The sequence below is a fragment of the Anabrus simplex genome, chromosome X (assembly GCF_040414725.1).
Source record: "Anabrus simplex isolate iqAnaSimp1 chromosome X, ASM4041472v1, whole genome shotgun sequence".
Taxonomy (NCBI): domain Eukaryota; kingdom Metazoa; phylum Arthropoda; class Insecta; order Orthoptera; family Tettigoniidae; genus Anabrus; species Anabrus simplex.
Window position 1 is genome coordinate 90184477 of NC_090279.1, and position 22440 is coordinate 90206916.

The following is a 22440-nucleotide window of genomic DNA, read 5'->3' on the forward strand; positions in this document are numbered from 1 at the left end:
GTTGTTCCTAACAGAATATAGAACATGACATGTCTGATGACCTTGTTGTTTTTAGGGAAGGCAGAATATTACATGTCTGATGGCCTTTTTGTTTTTAAGGGAAGGCAGAACATTACATGTCCCATGACCTTGTTGTTTCTAATAGAATATAGAACATAACATGTCTGATGACCTTGTTGTTTTTAGGGAAGGTAGAACATTACATGTCTCACGACATTGCTGTTTCTAACAGAATATAGAACATGGCATGTCTGATGACCTTGTTGTTTCTAACGGAATGTAGAACATTACATGTCCGATGACCTTGATGTTTTAAAGAAAGGTAGAACATTAGATGTCTGATTACCTTGTTGTTTTTAAGGGAACGTTGAACATACACGACTGATGACCTCGTTGTTCTGTAAAGTTTCCGTGTAGTTAGTGTTGAAACAGGAGAAAGAACGTCACGAGTAAATTACAAGTATCCTTTTTATATATCAACACTGTACATGAGATCTGTTCACAGCGGGATCTCGCAGATGAAGCGCCGGAGATTAGCACAATAGTAGTTCAGCAGCAGAGCTGGCCCGACAGTTAGGGCGCACTTCCTACCAGCACTGTTTTCCGGGAAACCAGCCAGCCACCAACTGCTGGGAACAGGCTCACCTGAAACACAGGACATAAGTGTCGTACAGTAGATCCATAACACTTTATCTTTATTCAGATTATCCCAGTTATTTCCGAGGTCACTGCAGCCACCAACTGCTGGGAACAGGCTCACCTGGAAACACAGGACATAAGTGTCGTACACTCGATCCATAATACTTTATTTTTCTTCAGATTATCCCAGTTATTTCCGAGGTCACTGGAACACCCCAGACTCATTTTGGTTTTCGCCTCAGATTTACGGCCAGATGGACTTCCTGACAACACGCGCATTTCTGGATGAAAATATCAACCCAGTATAGAGCGGGATTCGAACCTCAGCCTTCAGGACCCGCAGTAGATATGGGAGTTAGAAGAGCATCCACGTTATCCCCTGTTTGCCGTAAGAGGACACTAAAAGGTCAACCACTGGATCTCACTTGAGACCGTGGTTTGACGACCACGGTTCCTCTAGCTGAGCCTGGCATTTTCCCCACTAAATTCTTGTCAGGCTCCTCTCTCTTATCTTTCTTGTGCGACCTCTCTGGGTCAACACTTGTTCTAGTCCGACACCGACGGCCTTGGGATTCTTTCATAATCACGACCGTCGTGGGGATTCTCTATCTTTCCGGTACCTTCAATTTTTAGAAGTGCCGGACCGCTTCTGATTTTGTTAATAGAGGATGGTCTCCCAGTGGTATTCCTATTAAAACAATATTCACTGATGTTCTATTGATGGCAACAACTTACCACGTGAGCGGTTCGTCAAACTGGTATTACATATTGCTATCATGAAGTCAACCAGGTCCGTGTAAATGAGATCGGAATATGTTCACAGATCCACGAATTGGAGCGATGTCAATTTTATCTACGCTTTTCACAGGCAGCTGAAGCACTTTGTGGAAATTTATAACGAAGTCTTGGATGTCATCTCGTGCTCCAGTCTTAAATCCGATAACTTTGATGTTTCGAAGCTGGTACTTCATGGCGATACGCCGTGTGCTGCCAGTCAACTTCTTCCTGCACCTGTACTCTATTACGTGCATTCCCACATTCTGTTCCGCTCTTCTGTATTGAATTGTATTCCCTATCATTACGCACCGCGGTATTTCTATTCTGATTTGTTATACTTATTCTTTCAATTCTATTAATAAATAGTTTGTCCCTTATAAGACACAGTCATCGCTTTCGGTATATTTTCAACATTTTCAAGTTTCGTAATTCTTTTCCGTGTGTTTTGAGGTTGCGACAACATTGATGTTTTATTTTCCCGATAAGTACGACCCCGTGGGTAGGGACCATAGAATACATCCATGGTATTCCCTGCCAATCGTAAGAGGATAAAAAAATGCGCCCCAGGAGCTCTTCATTTTGGAGCGTGACTTAGTGACCGTGGGGAAGTTAGCTGAGTCCTGGCATTACTTCCACATAATTTTTTCAGGCTCCTCACTTTCATCTATCCTTGGTTAACTCTCGTTCTTGTCCGACCACGGCGATATTACATTTTCGATACCTGACGAGACTTGCATCTCCCCCTTCCCTTTCTTTAGCCGATACCTTCATCTCTCGAAGTGTCGACCCTTTTCGTACTTTTGCTCCATTACTTGATGGCTGCCCAATTTTAGTTCCTCATAAAATACAAATACCTCCTTACCACCACCCAATAACTGAAAATAGTAATAAGTAACAAATGCCGACATGAAATATTGACCGAGCTGCCTCAGAGACGATGAAGTCTTGTCGCTGTAACGTACCACAGTGGTTCGAGTGATTGAATAGGCCAGAGAAGAAGTTGAAGTACATGCTGATGCTCCTCAAACCAAGATCAAATCCACTATGCCTGGAGCACTGTCGTCTGAAGAAGTTGTGGCACTGCCTTTTTATACATCTGTTGACCTAAAATGTCCACTTAGTAAGAATCGCGCCGTGCTGTCAGAAACTCACAACATTATAAACGACTAGTGCTGTACGACAAGTAATTGGAAATAAGAACCACACATGTTAATGTATTTATGAAACGACAGATAGTCGTTACCCCTGGAAGTACTGAACGCTGAAAGGCATAACAGTCTATAATGATTTTGTATGTATGTTAATAGTCTTTAATACATACTATGGAGAAAACATGGTTTTCATAGTGCAAATGATCCATTCACTGAGAGATAGTATTTAACACTTAACAGTTCGAGATCTTGTAATGTGTAACTGGTGCTAATGATTCCCGTTTCATCAGTAACTTTGTGTAAGGCAAGAGAAATGCCGTTGTAGCTATGTACATCATCACACGAGGCAATCACTTCGCAGAAATGATCATCTGTCTATAACTGTGGAAACATTCTCATTATTTCAATATCGTCCTGAACGACAAACAAAATAAGGATTTAATACATGAAAGATCTGGTCAAGGTTCCTCACAGCCACCGATTTCTAGCACTCGGCGTGCTGGTAGCACCTGCATATCGTAACGTGCCATCCTGTGTTCCACTGAGTAACATCAGAGATAAACAAGACTCCTTCATGCGATGGTCTTCTAAGAGGTTCCTTCCCATCTGTAATTTTTCTACTTTCATTGAGCACGCCCACTGACGAAACTATGCCCATCCCGATCTGTCACCCGTAGTGCACATTTTATAACAGACACGAACATATCTAAAACCAACACAAACCAGTGAACCACCCAAAAGTCAGCCAAAGTGTAGCGATGAGAATCATAATTGCGATGAACGAAATACACAAAGGCACAGTGCAAATGTCACCCCAGTGGAGTGATAGTGTCAGACTGTACTTGTTGGGAATACAGTGATCCGAAACGTGCAAGTCGCTGACTCAAAGAGAAACGGAAATTGTAGTAGCTGCAATAAGGAAGCTGAAAAGGGAGCACAGTGAGATTCACAACAAATTCGAGCAATTTCTTTTATTATAACTGAGAAGAAACGGGAAGGAGACGGCTTCAAATATCACAAAAAATATGAAAATTCAAGCGCACCAGAAAGTAGAAACTGCTTCGGGAGTCGATGATGTGAAGGTGAAGAGAGCAAGCACATATGTATCGATTAGTTAACCTGGGGTTAAGTGAAGACACCGCGGTTCACGTCTAGACGTCATCTGTTCAGAAGAAAACATTTCTGGGATCACATCACAGAGACTATTAGAACAGCGAAGTTGGCTTTGGTCATCTTACTATCGACGATGTCACTACTTGGTCTGAGGTTCACCAGGTTCCGTAGTCGTTACCAGGGATATGGATGATATTGCCACACAACTTTCATTCAATGTCTCCGAAGTGTTAGCATCTCAATTTGTAAATTACTGTTCACGTGCGAGTACAGAGAGACACCATTGAGTTCTTGGCGATTACGACGAAGTTAGGAACACTACGTATCTATTATACTTTGACGACGAGACATGTGGGCACTTTTGATTAATTAATTAATAAGAGCATACAAATGCACATAGAGAAGTGTGGGTGTTTATTCTCTGGTATAATGTAGTAGTGTTCTCTTGCGATTCTTGCAACAGGAGAAGTATTATTTGTCACACAAACTACACGAAGAGTCCTTGTTGGGTTCATGGTATTTCGTATTCTTGCATATTCTGTGGTGGTATACACGTATCGCCAGGCTTGTCAGTGCAGAACGCACGTCGTGGTTTCCTTTTGTCCATCCTCTATCAATGATGGCATCTGTAGAGCAGAAATTCTCTTCTACATTCGTCCGCTTGTCTCGTCGGAGGGTCAATAATTATTTTCTTGGCTGGTTAAGTGACATCTCAAGTCCTCATTGAAGCAGTTTTCTCTTGCAGGTTCATACGCAAGCCTTGAGGGCGCTTTTTTGCTATTCCGAGGGCTCATTTTAGGAAGCGGACTTTTACTTTTTCTATTGTCTCTAGAAATTCCCAGATCAGTTCCAAGTCGTACGTGATAATTGGTACTATTTTAGCGCTGAACAGAGTCATAGCTCTTATCGCTCTTTCCCTGATGTGGATCCTGTATGACGTTCCTGATGTCTCTAGAGTTAGTCCTAAGTATTTGTTCCTAGTAAGATCTTGTCTTCGGTTGGTAACCTTCCCCTCTTCGAAAAACCATATGTATACTTTTTCCTGGTTTATGACGAATTTGTTGTTTTCAGCTCAAATGTTCAGTTTGTTTAAGGCTTCTTGAAGGTCATTATCGGTCTGCGAACCTAGGACCATGTCATGAGCATACATATAGAGCGACACCGTTTTCATATTTTCAATGGATTTTCTGCGTCAGATGTAGCAATGTTAAACAGGAGGGACTAACTGGGTCACCTTGAAGTACTCAATTTGTTTGAAGGATTTCTTTTGATATACTTATCCCGTCGTTTATCGCTACATTGCTTTGTGATAGGAGTTTCCTATGACTTTTACAATTGCCTTGTCTTCTGTCATGGGGTCCATACTGTTCCTGTCCAACATGTCGAATGCCTTTTTAAAGTCTGTGAAGACTGTACAGTATTTGCCTTTCGGGTGTCTTAAGCCGCCCAGATGTGAAGGTGATCGTTTCCTTCTTAATCTGAACTGATACTCTTATATTTTATGGTCAGTGAAGTTCGTTAGTCTTTCTGATATTATAATCTAGAGCAATCGCTCAGTATGAGATTCAGTTGTTGCCTTGTCCTTTCCTTTATATAATGTCTTTACTCACGATTTCCTCCAGTCCTCGGAGATTTTCCGCTTTGTAGACATTTGCTGAACAGTAAGATCCATATATTTACAAGGTCTGATTGCGATGGTCTGAAGATGTGATTGCATTATTTAGATCAATAATTTGAAAATCTCAAGTACAAAACACACCAAGTAGTTTTTCAACGGAGCTTTACGGACACTGGAGGAGCATCGTTTCAAAACGTATTATGTTCAGGATAATGTTTCCCAGCCTGTATTTATCCCGCTCTTTTGTTGCTTGGTCCTGGTATTTTTATATCGTACTTTACAGTGTGGTTTTGCTTGCATGCCCGTTCACTTTCGATCACCATGGAGGGCTACTTACCCGCAGGTGAGTGTTTCCGCGGACCTGAAAGTGAAAAAGTGATTCTTTCTGAATATTTTCCGTACGCAGTTCAACATTGGTTTTGGGACACCATCCACGGAAGTTCGAAATTACTGCGCTCGAATGCTGTTTCAGATTAAAAAAGATAGTGATAAAAAGAATCGTTTGCTAGCTGATATGGGAGCAGATAATATTCGCTCACAGGCTTTTCACAAACTTATGAGAGAACGACCTGCTAACACAACGTTCTTCTGCTTTGATGTGCAACAGGTTCAACCGCTTCCTAAATTATCAATTGGCGAAGCGTTCTATTCGCTCCAAATATCATTTTGCGCACGGTGTGTTAGCGATATCAGTATTCAGAATCCGAAATTTTGTGTATGGAATAAGACTGAGGCTGAAAGAGGGCAAAACGAGGTGTCATCAGCTGTTACTTCGTTTTTAGATGTGGTACATTTCGATAAATCGATCACCTGTATCAGGCTCTTCGCAGACGGATGTGGAGGCCAAAACAAGAACGCATATTATCCATGCTCTAGTTTATGGCTACAAACCAAAGCACCCGCTAACAATTCCATGATTGTTGTCATCTTTCCTGTCATATAGCATTCCTTTTTAGACGCAGACAAGGTTTTTCGTGTTGTAGAAAAGTTTCTTCGTAAGTGCTCTGACATCGTTACTCTCGAGGAATACCCAGAGATGTAAAACATCGAGGAAAAGAATGGTTAGAAGGGACTACAAGATCTTCGCCAAGCATTTTAACAAGACGGTGATTCTGAAGAAAAGCGAGAATAGTGGTCAGTAGCACGTTACGTAAAGATGGAACCGACGTACAGGTTTGATGACCCCTCAGGTACATGAACCGCCCGTAATCGATAAACCTCACGCTAAAAACTGGACGTCGAGAACCTGCTGGAAACCAGATTTGAAGACAACTGGAAGGAGTTTATGTTTCAACGTCAGATACTGGTAGACCGACTGTAAACATCCAATGTACTGTACATGATGCGCTGTAGCTAACAATAACAATCTGAACGTTTCAAATCGTATTATCTGAATAAAAGGTTGAATCAAAACGTATTTTGTTCAGCGAATTGGTTCAAAACGTATTAAGTGAAATTTTATAATTGGAATGACGCCTTCATGTATTGGGAAATGATTCCAATGATGACTGATTCGGGAACATAACCTCAATACCCAGATTTTGCTGTTTAGAATGTTGACATGTCTTCTTTGGTTACGAAGTAAAACGTTTTTTTAACTTCCTGTAAAATTACAATCTGTGTACTTACTCTGCTCCTCACTCGGTCTGTGTCCACTGTGAGATGCATTCGGTACTTCTAAAAATCTGGTTTCCGTTTTGTCCTAAGAGGAAAGTTCTCAGCTCACACAATAGAGAACACCTCTCCCCACGTCAGGAAGGCGATCCGGCTGTGTGTCTCAGGAGGATGTGATGACCAGACAAGTGCTGTTTTATCACCAACGGAATTGGTCATCATTCTATGAGTGCAAACGGTAAGAACAAGGCCACACATTCTACTGATCAGAAATGAGAAAGTCTGCGACAAAACACGGGACTGCGTTTCTGCACTTGAGACTGAGATAAATCAATATCTTGGAGGAATATGAAGTTCTGGCTCTGATGTAAATGAGACCTGGTAATCTGGCAATCTAAAAAGTTGTAGCTTGCTGCCTGTTAGAACACTTAAAGTCTGTGAGGGATCCTCCAACATTTTCACGTGTCAAAGTAAAGACATTCCCGCTCTGGCTCTGCTCAGTAATATCAATCAAGGTGATAACGGTGGTGCGCGTATCCTTCTAGCTAATTCACGGCGATATATATCCTGAAACAGAGACAGCATTTACGTACGGTCGTCATCGTTCAAAACCGTTTGTTATATACAAAAATACTGTGTTCGAGACCATCTGAACTAGTAGCGAAAAGTACATTTTAGTAGTGAAAATTGAAATATGGATATTGTAAGCATGTTTCTGGGCCCTGCCTCACGAATTACTTCAAGTGATTCGCAGAAAATAAGGAAATGTTTAGTAAGAAATCGGTAAAACACGACATCAGCTATAAATAGAGATCGGAGTAGCTGACAGCTGCTGATGATTGGTAGTGTGTGTGAAAAGAAAGGTTATAAAGAGAATAATGAAATATTACGACAGGCAGTACGTTTAAACAGGAAGCGACACATTCTTATTCACTCGGGCTGTTTGTTTACGAGCTTTACCTGTAATACTTATCGTCGCACATGTGGGTCCTCTTCTCGCCATGAGTGTCTTGGTGATCAAGAAACACCTTGTACCTACTAGTTGGTAGTAACAATTCTCACAACGGTAACTCCATGACGAGGATTTCTTATTAATTAGGATGTGCATCATTAAATGCAATTCACTTCCCCTACGCGATGCAGGAGCATTCGCACCCGTTTCCCACCTGATCGACCGTCTCATGGTGAGAAACTTTTCGAAGGCGTTTTTGACGGCTGCTTCGTTGTTGAACCTGTTTCGTGTCCAACCATGAGCCCAGGGTACTGTTGTCGTGTGAGTGACTGCAGTCACGTCCTAGTACTTGAACTATGGGCAACGACTGAGGGGACGAGTAAGTGCTACTGAGAGTCGGGAGTAGTATTGGGCACCTCGGACTCATGACCCTCCTTGAGTCGGGAGTGGTATTGAGCACCTCGGACATATTCTGAGTCATGGCCCTCCTTGAGTCGGGAGTAGTATTGGGCACCTTGGACATATTCTGAGTCATGGCCCTCCTTGAGTCGGGAGTGGTATTGAGCACCTCGGACATATTCTGAGTCATGGCCCTCCTTGAGTCGAGAGTAGTATTGGGCACCTCGGACATATTCTGAATCATGGCCCTCCTTTAGTCGGGTGTAGTATTGGGCACCTCGGACATATTCCGAGTCATGGCCCTCCTTGAGTCGGGAGTAGTATTGGGCACCTCGGACATATTCTGAGTCATGGCCCTCCTTGAGCCGGGAGTAGTATTGGGCGTATTGGGCGCCTCGGACATATTCTGAGTCATGGACCTACTTGAGTCGGGAGTAGTATTGGGCGCCTCGGACATATTCTGAGTCATGGCCCTCCTTGTGCTCAAGAGGCGAGGACTATAGAATCAACCGTAGGTCGCTAACCTGTCAAAGGAGAGACTTTCACTTGGATTATGTGTAAGTAGATTAGCAGCCTGTCTCACAAAATTACCGAGCTGAGAATATTTTAAGCAAGCCTCCGGGAGTGAAGGATTTCCAATTCGTTTTGACAGTGCAGGATTCTTTGGAAGCAAAGAGGTGACAGAAAAGGTATTCGATATTAATCTATCGACCCACAGTAATGGGGAAAAATAACAAGTAAAGTAGAAATGGGCGAGTTAGGAAGAGTTAGGAAATAATGATATTTCGGTAAGCGGAGATTATGAGGAAGGGATAGGAGAAAATCAAATGCTTTTAACAAGTGTTGAAAAGGGATGGGCGGTGTGCGGGGTACGGAGGGAAAAAGGAAAAAAATAATGTTTTGGATTAATGTGGTAAACTCATAGTACTTCCGAGCAAATAATGGTACAGGTGGAAGGAATATAAGAGGAAATATTCATCTTGACGCCGCGAACAACGAAGCTCACAGAGTAATAAGATGAGCCTGGAAAGTTAGTAAAGGTCCTTCTGATTTGACTAAAGCAGAAATTGCACCTATTTATAAGCAAGAGAACTGCTAGAACCATCAAGGTACTTCAACGACACTGATGATGGTGATTCATTCGTGCACCGGGCAAGGTATTCACTAGTATTTCATGAGGGAGAAACCAATAAATGTCTTATACTCTGTTGGATGAGACCAGTGTGGTTTCAGACCTCAGTGGGGTTTTCATGGTCAGGTCTTCAGTATTCGTCACATAAGTAAAAAGTGCTATGATATGAATAGCAAGTTGTGTTTATGTTTCGTAGATCTAGAGAAGGTATATGACAGAGTACTTCAGGGAAGGATGTCAGCCACACTGGGAGGATATAGGATTAAGCCTAGATTATTGGGAGCAATAACACTCACTTATGTTGGCATTGAAAGTTGAAGGTAGAACGAGTTCTTGATTCAAGGTACTTACAGGGGTGGAATATGGCTGTAATCTTCAATGTTGTTGTTCGTAGTTTACAAGGATCATCTACTGGAAGGTAGGTGCAGTGAGTCCGACATTAATATTGGCATTACCAAGAATAAAGGGGCTCCCTGGCCGAGGCGATAAAGGCGTACTCGGTTCACCCGGAAGGACTTGGGTTCGAATTCCCGTCAGAAAGTCTTAAATTTTAGGAAATTAGATTTCCACTTCTGGAGGTGCTTATGGCCCTGAGGTTCACTCATCCTACACCAAAAATGAGTACCAGGTTAATTCTTGGGGGCAAAGGCGGCCGGGCGTAGAGCTAACAACTCTACCCCATCAAGTGCCGAGGTTACGAATAGTGGAAGCCTTTACCTTCCACCACTCCCAGGGCCTTCGTGGCCTGTACGGAGATGTCTTCGCTTTTTTTTATTACCAAGAATAAAGTCATGTCAGTGGGGAAGAAAGTTCCGAGAACTGAATGTCAGGTCGGAGATACAAAACTGGAACTTCTGCCAGGAAGCAAAGTGCAGCAAAATTAATGCAGTGAGCTCTTGTATGGAACGGTCTGTTTTCAGGATATCTCGTCCATACGTTAGTTGTAATATACATTGCAATAGCGAGAATGAAGTCTAGAAACACCGGGTGGTAACAATGACAGGAAGGTACCCAGAATGAGAAGATAAATGCTAAGTGATGCATAAGCTCCATTGATGAAGCGGTACTCCGGTGTTGGGGTCGCGTGAGGTGAATGGAGGATGATGGGTTACCTGCGAGAATAACGGAGTCAGCCATCGAGGGTAAGAGCAGTAGAGGAGATCAGGACTCAGTTTCTAATTATTTAAAGACAGGAGGTGTGGAACCAAACGAGGGAACAGCAGTCTATGATGATGATGTCCCTACCACGACCCCAGCGTGTCCAACTCTCAAGTTGACGTCCGTGATAAACCTGCACTCCTTGATGCAGCACATAGCCTACTCCTGTCAAAGAACACCGAGAGGTCTGCTCAAGGATTAACGTCTTCCTCCTACAGATGAATGTCCTCATACCCTCACTTTACGACTCTTTCCCTTCATTTAGACATAAGTAATATTATTCACTTTATGTTCCAGTAACTACATTCGTATGGTTTGGGAGACGCCAACGTGCCGGAATTTTATCCATCAGGGTTTATTTTATGTTTCAGTAAATCTACGGACATGAGACTGACATACCACCGAACTGAGCGAGGATCGAACCTGCCAAGTTGGGCTCAGAACTCCAGCGGCCTACAGCTTGGGCTATTGAGGGCAGGACTTCTTCATTCCTCCCCTGATTATAGGCAATACGGTGTGGTCGTCAGCCAGTGACATCACTAACTACAGCTAAATGTCGGCTTCTGTTGTTTAATATGACAAATGTCTTCCGTCCGACATTCGGTAATTCAGGAGAAGAGAGATAGAGAGAACTCACCTTTCACAGACACCCAACGATCTTCACCTTCGGGCTTGTAAACTCCCATCCAGGTGTCGTAGCGCACACTCTCGTACATTGTAGGGACCACCTCGATTCTCTCCCGTTCACTCTCGAATACCATGAGATCGCCTCCGTCTCTCTTGCACTGCTCCCTGGCGTCACTCCAACTCCTTGATTCACTGTACGTCTTATAACAGTTCAAACCTTCAAACAGTCGGTAACCTGTGGGCAGATAGAACATCACATTTAAATAGTTCACACTTTCAGATTTTAGATCATCCTACGAGTGAAAATGACGATCCTTCTTTACTTGTCGTACTCTTCGATGCATGACATGGTCAGGAGACACCTTAGCGTACAGAAGAGGACATAATGAACCGAAGTGAAGGACGTGAGGTACGATAGCGGAAAAGGAGAGGGTGAAACGCGGTGCCGACATGCAGCCTACTTCGCTCATAAAGCAGCAAGTGATTTGCTCAAGCCTCAACTTCGCCCTCACTCTAAATGAGCAATGTGGTGAGGTTCGGAATGAATCCAAGATTTTGCAATCTACCAGCACCTCTCCCACCCGGCTGGCCAACAATGTGATGGTGAAAATTGTTTCGACCAACGGGACGCCTTAAGCATCTTGCCCAGCAGGCGGACCAGTGCTTCTGTCTACGTGATAAACTGATTTGTGCAGCTCATTTCCGGAGCTGGTCCGTTCGGAGTATTTTCAAGATGATTTAGCTCTCTTCGTATTCCGGAGATGTGAAAAATGAATAATCAACAACATCACTGTCGTATTTTCTGTACTTGATCATGGATACTTAAATATGTGTGGCGCGTCTGAAAGTGCCCAGTTTTCAGCTGAGTAACTTGGACTGGAAATTGGACATATTAGATTCTTTATGTTGCCGGATATTCCTAACGATTTCCATAACGTTTTATTCTACCGGCTACCATGTGACTTGAAACCAATGATTCCTACACCCGCCTGCTCTAATTGTATGATGATATGAATTAGAATGTTTTCAATTATATCAACAGGGGTGAAGTTCAGTCCAGCATGCATTGCCTTGGGCTGGATCCAGCTGTACAGACAAGGAATGAACGTGAAACCAGGCCATGATATGCCAACTGATCTTCATTTTTCTGAGATAAATGCTTCCTAATAAGAAAACCTTCACTTGTAATGATTCACAGTTAAACATACTTCCTTCTGTAAGCTTTAGCTCGTGTAATATCAACGTCCATGCTCCTTCTTCCACTCAAACATTGCACTATGGCAGCAGTAGCACGATCATTTAAGGCCCTTCACTCAAATGAGCTTCGGTAGGCAAAGTGGCGGTAAGTCGTGATGATTAAGCGGTGCCGAAAACCACTGGGAGATTTTGTTTTAAAAGAAGAGAATCCGAGGCAATGCATTCCATTCTTAACTTTCAGTTGATATTTCTTTAACATTGTATAGAATATAATTATTTCCTATTCTTGTTGACTTATGTTCAGATTCGGGATTTTTATAGAGATATCTGTCCGCGTGGATTGCCCCTTCTCTGGAGAGTTACGTTTCCTAACTGTCCTCGGGAGAAATTTCATCGATCTCCGTAAATTACTTTATTTTTATCAAGAAGTAATGCTAAAAATTGGTATCACACAAAAAAGCAAATTATGAGTCGGATGTGTGTCCTTTCCTCGGACAGCCTTCTCCCACTGCTCTAAATGGCTACCGGAAGATGATCGGTTATGTGTACGAAACATGCGGCACTGTCTTCAAGCGCAGTAAGACACAACGCAAGACGCACTATGTATTAATGACTTCCTCTTGAATTTAGTTGCATTTCCTCTGTTTTGTTGCCACCTCCATTTGCTCACTATTAATAACTGTGGAGCCGCCTAAATCTACATTAATCACTCATTAGAGTAGGCTTTTCTCCAACTGAAAAGTTTCTACTATGTACAGTATTTCCAATAGTTGCGAGCAATAGAACCACTAGAATGTGGTTCACATTGGATTTCTTAAAAGTGAACGACATATTACTAACTTCACCAATTGTACAACTTTTGGTTAAATTACACGAGACATTATTTTGCAATATTTTAAAAGTTAAATCTCAGCGGTTGGCAACACTGCATTTATCAGTATTTCTACCTCATTACGCCTTGATAAGTCACAAAATGCAGCTTTTTGTGTTGGCCTGCGAGGCCCATGTTATACATTAGTGTAGAATAAACGAGCACTTACACAAAACAGGAGCACACATGACAGTCAGTAAAACTGAGAACATCAGCACTGATCAACGGCATCCACACTTGGGAAGAACCGTCGTTCTCAGACCGAATTATAATAATACTGTTAAAGAAAACAAAGGCCAGGTCATGTCGTCTTAGAACGTCCTGAACCCGCACATATTGTGCCACTCATCGGAAAGGCATCCGCAGTTGTACCAAGTAAACTAATGAGAGTTACCGAGCGCAAGAGATAAATGGAGAACTTCAGCTTGACCACTGTCTGCCTCAAGGTCTATAAAGAGCTTCCACATGTTCTCCACGTGCCCAAGGAACCGCGAGGGAAGATTGGAATAACTGACTGACAGAGAGATGACCTGTAATTTCAGCAAGTTTTCTATATAAAACTAAATGAGGCCACAACACTAGTTGCAAATCGAGGATTGTGGCGACGTTTAGTAAATTCTCAGAGGCTTGCAGACTGAACGCTGAAAGGCATAACAGTCTATAATGATAATGTATGTATGTATGTTCTATATAAAAAAATTCACATGGTTCACGTGTCTCTTGATTTAATATTTCAGAAAAATTTCTTGATAATTATTCTTTTCATACGTAATATTGATCATCTTTATGTTTGTGTCCTTCAAATTGAAACATGGCGGGATATGCGTCACTGGTGTGTAACCATTCAGGGTTCTGTGATAGGGTGCATGTGACTTTAGGGTCATCAAAAGGAGTAATTCTCTTTAGGGAGACATAAACAGTTATCCGCGTTAACGTTATGTTCACTGAAAAGTATGATGAAAGAGAAGTTGTAGCAATTACAAGTTTTGATCGAATCGTTCACATACGACTTAAGTCAGAAAATGATGTTCTGAGAAAAACACGATCAAAGTTTTAGAATCTCTGCCAAACGAACACGCATATATACCGGCTATTATTTTGAAGTTATATCACTAGTATAATTCTTTCCCAGGGTTAGTACGTATTTACTTTAACTCGAAATATTGTTTATTTAGTACATATGTTTAATCACGAAAGCAACCAATAAAGTAACTGTTATGGCACCTCGCCCAATTTTATAGTCTTACTCTGTCATTTTGATGAAGGCGGTGCCCTTCAGAGTTTTTCTTAATGTTAATATTATTTAGTCAGCGAATCTACCAAAAGGGCACTTTGCAACCTCCTTCAGTTTTAAAGGCTCTGCCTTTGGTGTATTTATCAATGTTAAACTTCTTCCTTAAATAACTGCTATTGGCATTTTACCAGTTTTTCTCTCTCGTTATAACGAAGGCTGTGCCTCCAACTAAAATTATCAAATGTAAAATTTATGCAGCGCAGGTTTTGACAAATTGCAAGTCATTGAATTAAACTTAACCTGGCAACGTTTAATGTAAAAATATTATCCTCTGTTTGTTGTCAGACATATAAGACGACTTGCTTTCAGGTGGTGTTGTAAGGCTTTCGACGTATTTGCTATTCAATTATTCATGTGAAAAAATATCAATGATAAAACTTTTTTTGTAAACTAAGTGATAATTTTAAATATGTGGTTCTCACATCCTTTCTCTCCAGTGGATCCCCCAGGGGTTTTGTTTCCTATTTCAGTCAAAAACCCCTACAAGTGGAATTCTCCATTCGAGGAACGGTTACAGTCCTAATGTGTACTGTTCGCAGTTCTCAAGAGCGCCCCGAATAAGTTGAGGAGGGAGACGAGCCTTTCTCTGAGAGTCCTGCGGAGTTCAGCAAGAACTGATAAGGATGGTTGCTAAATTTTGTACGTATTGCAATTCACCTGGAAACAAAAGGTAAGTATGGATTCCTGGTAGTTTTATTGAAGTAGTTTCCAGTTGCTTTCCTGCCCAAAATCGTGAATCAATCTTAGATAATAATATTATGACTGCGTGCCGTAGGAAAGAGCCATAAACGGTAAGGTGCCTTACTAAATGTGCACATCCAGATATTTGTTGCATGCAAAACTGAAAAGCCACGGAATCACCTTGAGGGATGTCGAACCCACAACCTCTATGTGATAGTATCATCGGCTCGCGTGTGGGGCCGCTGTGCCGTACGCTGCGATATGTGGAACACTCAGCGGGTCCCGCCACCACTTCGGACCCAAGACGCTCTCATTTCTCCTCCTACAACAAGTTTATCATATTCTCTCTACTCGTGCACTCGCTCTGCAGACTGCTGCTCCAAGCAAACACCTACACAGTAACTGCAGGGTGAGTACTTTATCTGTGGAACGTGGAATACAACGATTAAGAGCTTTACTTTTCTATCTGAACAAACTAGATCCAAATCTCCAAGAAACACATGCACGTTCGTCTCTCGTACACCACTCATAGATAATCTGATTAACTTCTTGAGAGTTTATCACTCACCTGAATGAGGACAGGACCTTGGTTTCGTAGTAATAGTAGCTGTAGTAGTTGTAGTATTTGGAGTAGTAGTAGACGTAGCTGGAGTTGTTATAGTAGTAGTAGCTGTAGTAGTAGTAGTTGGTGTAGTAGTACTAGCTGGTGTAGTAGTTGCAGGTGTGACTGGCTTCATATATTGAGACGTCGAAGTAACTGGAACAAAAATACGCATGAAATTTCTGATAAATAATAATCCTGAAAATCTATCGCAAACTGTGCAAATAAAATCCGTATGGAATCATTTTATGGTCTGCGACAAGGCCTACTTCAGATTATGGTTATGTTCAAAAAATCGCCTGTACCAATATTATTAAAATAGTGCGTGTGACTCTTACTTGTAATGATTCTATTTTGTCCAGTTGAAACACTACTCATCATGATAATGCCGCTCCAGAAAGGTGTATATGGTTTGTTGTATCATTCATGAAAGTGAAGAAAGGTTAGGTTCTTTACTTAGGTCCTTTTGAACACAATCACGAGTTTAAGAAGGAGGAGGTTAATTTTGATTTGATGACAAATAAAGATAAGTTGTTTACACTTTATATTATTACTATATTTTCAAAGCAGAGTCATACAGCAACGGACATGATATAATTTATTTCTCCTCCACACATGGCATTCATTCCAGAAGAAAACTCAGTTTGACAGCCAGATCTAAATTGCCTACTGATGCCACGCTTCCCACATCGCTGATTACCTAGTGAAATATTTCCGCGTCTGCATCAATTCATCAGTACCTGTACACCGCAAAGAGATGAGCCCTATACCTAGAACTTAATGTTTCTCATTTTTAACTTTTCCATACCAAAAAAATACTTCTTCCGCCGGTATAAATACTCCCCCAGCTATCGATTTGATCTCATCTCTACAAAAACACTCCAGTTTTGGAAGAATCTTCGCCTCCATTACGTCACTTCTCAACCATGAAACAATTCCTTATACAATGTCTGGTAAATATGAATCTAGAGAATTAATAGTAACAACCATCTCCACGTACTTTCACTTCCGCTGCCTAGTCCAACATGTATCCTTTCTAAACAACACACGCACTCCCAGTCCCCCACATAAATACCCCGTAGTTTCATTTAAAGTCCCACTGATAATAATTTCCTCTCCATTCAACTTCATAACAGATCCCACACTATGTCGTACGTTGTTCGTACCAACATGGAAAACTACCACACCCTTTCCCCATCTTCTGTCTTAACGTAATTCCTCTACCTTGGTTCCCTTTCCTCTGTGCATTTTCTCCCCGAGCCTAACTATGGGGTCCTCGATGACCAGAGTCTCGACCTCACTTACTTCATTATATCCGCTTCCCTACTAGTCTCAATAGTCTTCCCTGATGTTTGCAGACCATACCTTCTCCTCCATTTCCTCCTCTTCGTGACCCTGTTCCACCCCCTCTTCCCCTCCTCCTACTGTACCTTTTCTCTTACCCCCACATTTCTGAAACAAGTTCATTTCCCCCTATATCCCTCTGTGTTTACCAGCGGTTACTCACGGATACCCTAGTGATAACTGCCCTTGACTTTATCCCTTTGCCCTCAGTTTCCTCCCCCTTAAACTATTAGCATATCTGTCTTTCAGAACTTCTCCTCCCACCGCACCCTGTACATTGTTCCTGTTCTACGTCAACAGCCTAAACACGTTTTCATACTTATCCCATATCTCCCTCCCGTCACCTGCTCTTTGTTTGGGCTATGATCGTCCAATCTCACCTTAAACTCCGTAGAGTAACGGTTAGCACAATTACTTGCAAAGCACGTGGTCTACGCTTTTTCCCACTACTTTGAGAAATGTAATGTTGGCAGGACTGCAGGTAGGTAGTTAAATATGATCACCTCGATTAGGAGTGCTGCTGCAAAGAACTGCATAAATTCGGAAAAGGACACGAGTTCCCATTATTACCAAAAGCATTCTTCTGTAACACCACATTTCAAAGGCCTCTACTCTATTTCTCTCCTTAGCATGACTCTAACGTTACAGACAAATACTTCGGCAAACGACGGCCTGAATTGTATATTTATGCTGAGTAGAGTGTTTCATATATATTTCAGTTATATTTAGCAAATATTCTTTTTCGGTAAATGAACGGATAGTTTCTCCTTTAATTCGTTATGTTACTTCTTAGCCACCCAAATTCCTCCACTACCTTTATGAGTACATTTCTTAGTCTTATATCACTTGCTTCACCTGACCTTATCTACTACATTCAACTGCCCTTGACATCCTCCAACAATGACGTTCCTCCATATCCAATACTGCCTGCTCTATATACAAATTTAACTGAAGGAGAGGCAGACCACGCACCTGCCTCGCTCGCTGACCTCTGCAGTTTGTGTTACTCTTCGTTCCCTGTAATTCCAATCCTCTCAAGCATTTCAGAACGCCTAGTCCCGTGGACAATATCGAATAGGGAGGAGACTGACGCAGGCACGTTCCCTAGCTGATTGCCCCTGGACACGGAGGTGATACCGCCCACAAACACTGGGGTCCTACTTCTTTGGGGTAAGGAACACCGAGTGTGAATGAGAGTTCTATGACAACGATCAGGTCTTACCGTGTACTGGTGGATGTACAGAAGTCACCGAAACAAGCTGCTCAACTTCACTGCTATCACATGATCTTCTTTCTTGGTGGACATTCACGGCTAATTCCCATTCGTTCTCCGTCGATGTCAATCGCCGCGTATCAACCTGTAAAGAATATTGAACTCTTAAGACATAGAAAATTATAGCCCACATTCAGTTCACAATCCACTATAATTCCAAGGTGAGTATGAAGCACCCATTTGAAACAACCCTTCCTACTCACATTCCTGTTTCCTTCCTCGCACGTCACATGAGATGCCATTATGCCCAACTACCACACCACACAACCACAATTGGTGCTTTACTCGGAGTTTCGCCGCACCTTATAGTGGCAATCGGAGCCGTAACTTACGGAAAACCTATAAAGTACTCCCAGAGATGCTGTTTGTTCGTTATTCTTAGATATTACTAAAACATCCCAGTTTCATTTAATTCGGTACAATTGTTCGTGTGTTTTAGAACTGAATGTTTAAAGCACGGAATTTCGGTATTTCTTGACATCATTCTCCTGCTGTAAAAAGAGACAATATGTCCAGAAAGAAATTCATTTATCAAACGAGACTTCTGATGTCTCCAAGCCCGGCTTCAGTGACCATAGTTTCGAGACAAAGGAAGTGGAGTGGACGAAATCACAATCACATATCAGAGTGAATATAACGGAGAGATTCAGGGATCGGTTCGGGAATTCGGCACCGAAGACGTAGATGCGTTTCCAGGCAGTGTAGCAGTAGATATGACCTGGCTCGACTACTTCGTACAGCTCCAGGCAGTGTAGCAGTAGATATGACCTGGCTCGACTACTTCTTACGGCTCCAGGCAGTGTAGCAGTAGATATGACCTGGCTGGACTACTTCTTACGGCTCCAGGCAGTGTAGCAGTAGATATGACCTGGCTGGACTACTTCTTACGGCTCCAGGCAGTGTAGCAGTAGATATGACCTGGCTCGACTACTTCTTACGGCTCCAGGCAGTGTAGCAGTAGATATGACCTGGCTCGACTACTTCCTATGGCTCCAGGCAGTGTAGCAGTATATGACCTGGCTCGACTACTTCTTACAGCTCCAGGCAGTGTAGCAGTAGATATGACCAGGCTCGACTACTTCCTATGGCTCCAGGCAATGTAGCAGTAGATATGACCTGGCTGGACTACTTCGTACGGCTCCAGGCAGTGTAGCAGTAGATATGACCAGGCTCGACTACTTCCTATGGCTCCAGGCAATGTAGCAGTATATGACCTGGCTGGACTACTTCGTACGGCTCCAGCCAGTGTAGCAGTAGATATGACCTGGCTCGACTACTTTTTACGGCTCCAGGCAGTGTAGCAATAGATATGACCTGGCTGGACTACTTCGTACAGCTCCAGGCAGTGTAGCAGTATATGACCTGGCTGGGCTTATTCTTACTGCTCAAGGCAATATTGCACTAGATATCGATTGGCAGGACTTCTTCATTAAACCCAAGACTGCGGCAGTCTCCACTTCAACGGAGCTCTTTTTTTTCCTCAGGGTCTCCATCTGGGCTGGACAAACCTTTCAGACTTCATCGTAAATCAGGGGGGACCATTACGAGATATTTCCAGCCAGACCGATGCTCCTGGAATGATTTCTTAAAGGGAAGGTCTAGTTTCTACTTTATTTATTTTCCATAAACCCACAACCTGTGTGTTACCGTTATTATATTATTTAACAAGTTCAGTGCGGGATTAACATAGGCTGTTGTCACAAAGACAAACTGTGTGAAATGTCTGTGAAATATAAATTCAGTTAACTACTAAGTTCTAGCGCCTCCTGTGACGATCTCTCGATCTAGCTAGCTGCTTGTCTTGGGTCAAGCGTATTAGCAACATGCAGATATTATTTTAAACACGGAACTTTTTCCCAGCAATAACAACACAATCGTGAGTAATTACGTCTGCTATGAGTTACTCCACTTTCTTAAGCCGTTAGTGGTTAACACATGCAAAGCAGGTTAGTGTTTGATGCACAATGATATCAAGGACATATTAGATTACTTCCGCAAACTGTACTGTGGTTTGAAATTTGGTTGAAATTTGAATGGTGCATGAAAATATTTATTACACACAGCAATAAGTTACGTGTATTAATCACATACAATATTATCCATCCAACACGGAAACACAACTCTGAATTTGATAATACACGGTACCGTTATTATCCAGTGTCCACTGGCGTTCCTGTGGCCATGCACAGACAGGTCCAACTTCGAGCCCACAGACGATGCACAGTGGTCTGTGCTCGCCAGTGAAACTGCTAGCGTCAGGGGCAAGAGAACCTGGAACAAGTACAGAGTTCAACAGTTAACTGTGACTAAAATTACAGCCTAAAGGAGGTTATGACATAAAATATGGCACTTCAATGCAGAGTACTAATTTCAGCTTCATTCGCTATCCATCCTCAGTCAAACAAATACATTACCTTAGATCGTCAGCCCCGCTTGAAAACTTTGATGGTCAGTTAAGAAAACAGCCCGCAATATTTTACTGTGTAAATTAATCGTCCGCTTCCCTTTACAATTTCAAGTATTCTGACAGGATTTATTAACATGTTCCTAAGCATTTGTTAATTATTGTGACGAGAGCTTCATGAACTTGGTTCTAAGTACATGCTAAATGATCTGACCATTCCACAGCCCTTGATACATTTTCCCCTGTCGTGGCCAATATTCCTATAACGGAGCCTTGAAAACTAGAGCCCCGACTAGTCCAAGTAACGAGTGCCTTGTGCAGAGACTCACTGTAGTTAGGGACAATGGCTGGAACGTGAACCATCAAGTTGAAATGTAGAATGAGGAGCTCGAAATCTCTGATACTTTACAACATATCTGCGTCTATCACAGTCTGATGACCCGCAGGCTTGCCTTTACAAATTGGAAAGACATAATTCACAAAAAGAAGCCGTAGCTTCCAAAGCACATTACCTAGGTCGGGTCTCGAATCGAGAAGTTCACTTAACATTTGGGTTTAAAAAAGGTACTCAGAATCGGTAGGAGCAATTGCTCCTAGTTTTACATTAGACGGGGCTTGAACCTCCAATTTTAGTTCACAATGATTTTACAATACGCCCGGTGTCGGGACTGTAAAGTACGTTAAACAGACCCTTAAAGCAGAAGGGGTGTATTACATAATTAGTTATACCTGGTTATCCTCTCTGTATTAGTGGAACCAAACAACAGAGGATGGGACCTTCATGAATTTTAGGGAAATGCGGACACACTAACTGTTACAAGCTTACTAAAATTTCTAAATCCTCCCGAGTTTCACACGCATAATTTTCACATAATTACATTTCTGCAATACCTTGTTAATTACCTGCTCCCCCGTCTCCTCTCCCTTATTACACACACAAGTCAATCAGTACCAGACACATTTAAATATAGTATTAGCCGATGTTTCCTGAAGGATTTACTTTCATACATTTTGAGTGAATAATCAATTTAATATTATATCATTTGATGGGCTGATTGAATTTGTTACGGAGATTTCCGTGGTAGTTAGATGTGAAAGAAGGTGCTGGGATGAATAGGTCTCAACTTACGAAATTAAAGTTAATTTAAATTTAACAAGGTTATATTTTCTTTTCAAGATCAAGAAATAACAAGTATAACAGGTATTCAGTAGCATATCAACCAATTAAGAATGTACAATTACAGTTTGCTACAGGATTTGGGCTTCGAGCCCCAGACTCACAATTCTTGAGCAATTAGCCCAACTTTACCCAAATACAAGGTTTGACAAAGGGGCGGAAAACCCCAATCATGCCCAGGAGCACTTGCTCCCAATTACCCAGTAAAGCCTGCTCGAGGCACACAGAAACCAAATTTAAGAAAGAGCAACCCGCTCTCAAAGTTCAAGCCCATCAACGGCCACACCAAACTCCATCTTCAAGCTGTCCTCCGGACACATAAAAACAGGGGTAAAAATACCCAACCTACTGAGGCCTATTCAGTAAAGAAACAGGACAATGACATGGCCCCAAAATACCAACTTGAGTGGAGGCGTAC

The 22440-nt window shown here is 42.1% G+C and overlaps 1 protein-coding gene across 1 annotated transcript in view; it reads right to left on the reverse strand.

Moving 5' to 3' along the window:
• Positions 1-450: 450 nt before the first annotated feature.
• The window catches only part of LOC136886166 (hemolymph lipopolysaccharide-binding protein-like), a 56357-nt gene continuing 34367 nt past the window's right edge, over positions 451-22440 (reverse strand). The window contains exons 2-6 of the mRNA XM_068230861.1: positions 20587-20712; positions 18391-18526; positions 15792-15980; positions 11191-11415; positions 451-645 (exon numbers count right to left, since the gene is read on the reverse strand). Coding sequence (XP_068086962.1) covers positions 500-645; positions 11191-11415; positions 15792-15980; positions 18391-18526; positions 20587-20712 — 822 coding nt within the window. The 3' untranslated portion in view covers positions 451-499. The remainder of the gene's footprint in view (positions 646-11190; positions 11416-15791; positions 15981-18390; positions 18527-20586; positions 20713-22440) is intronic.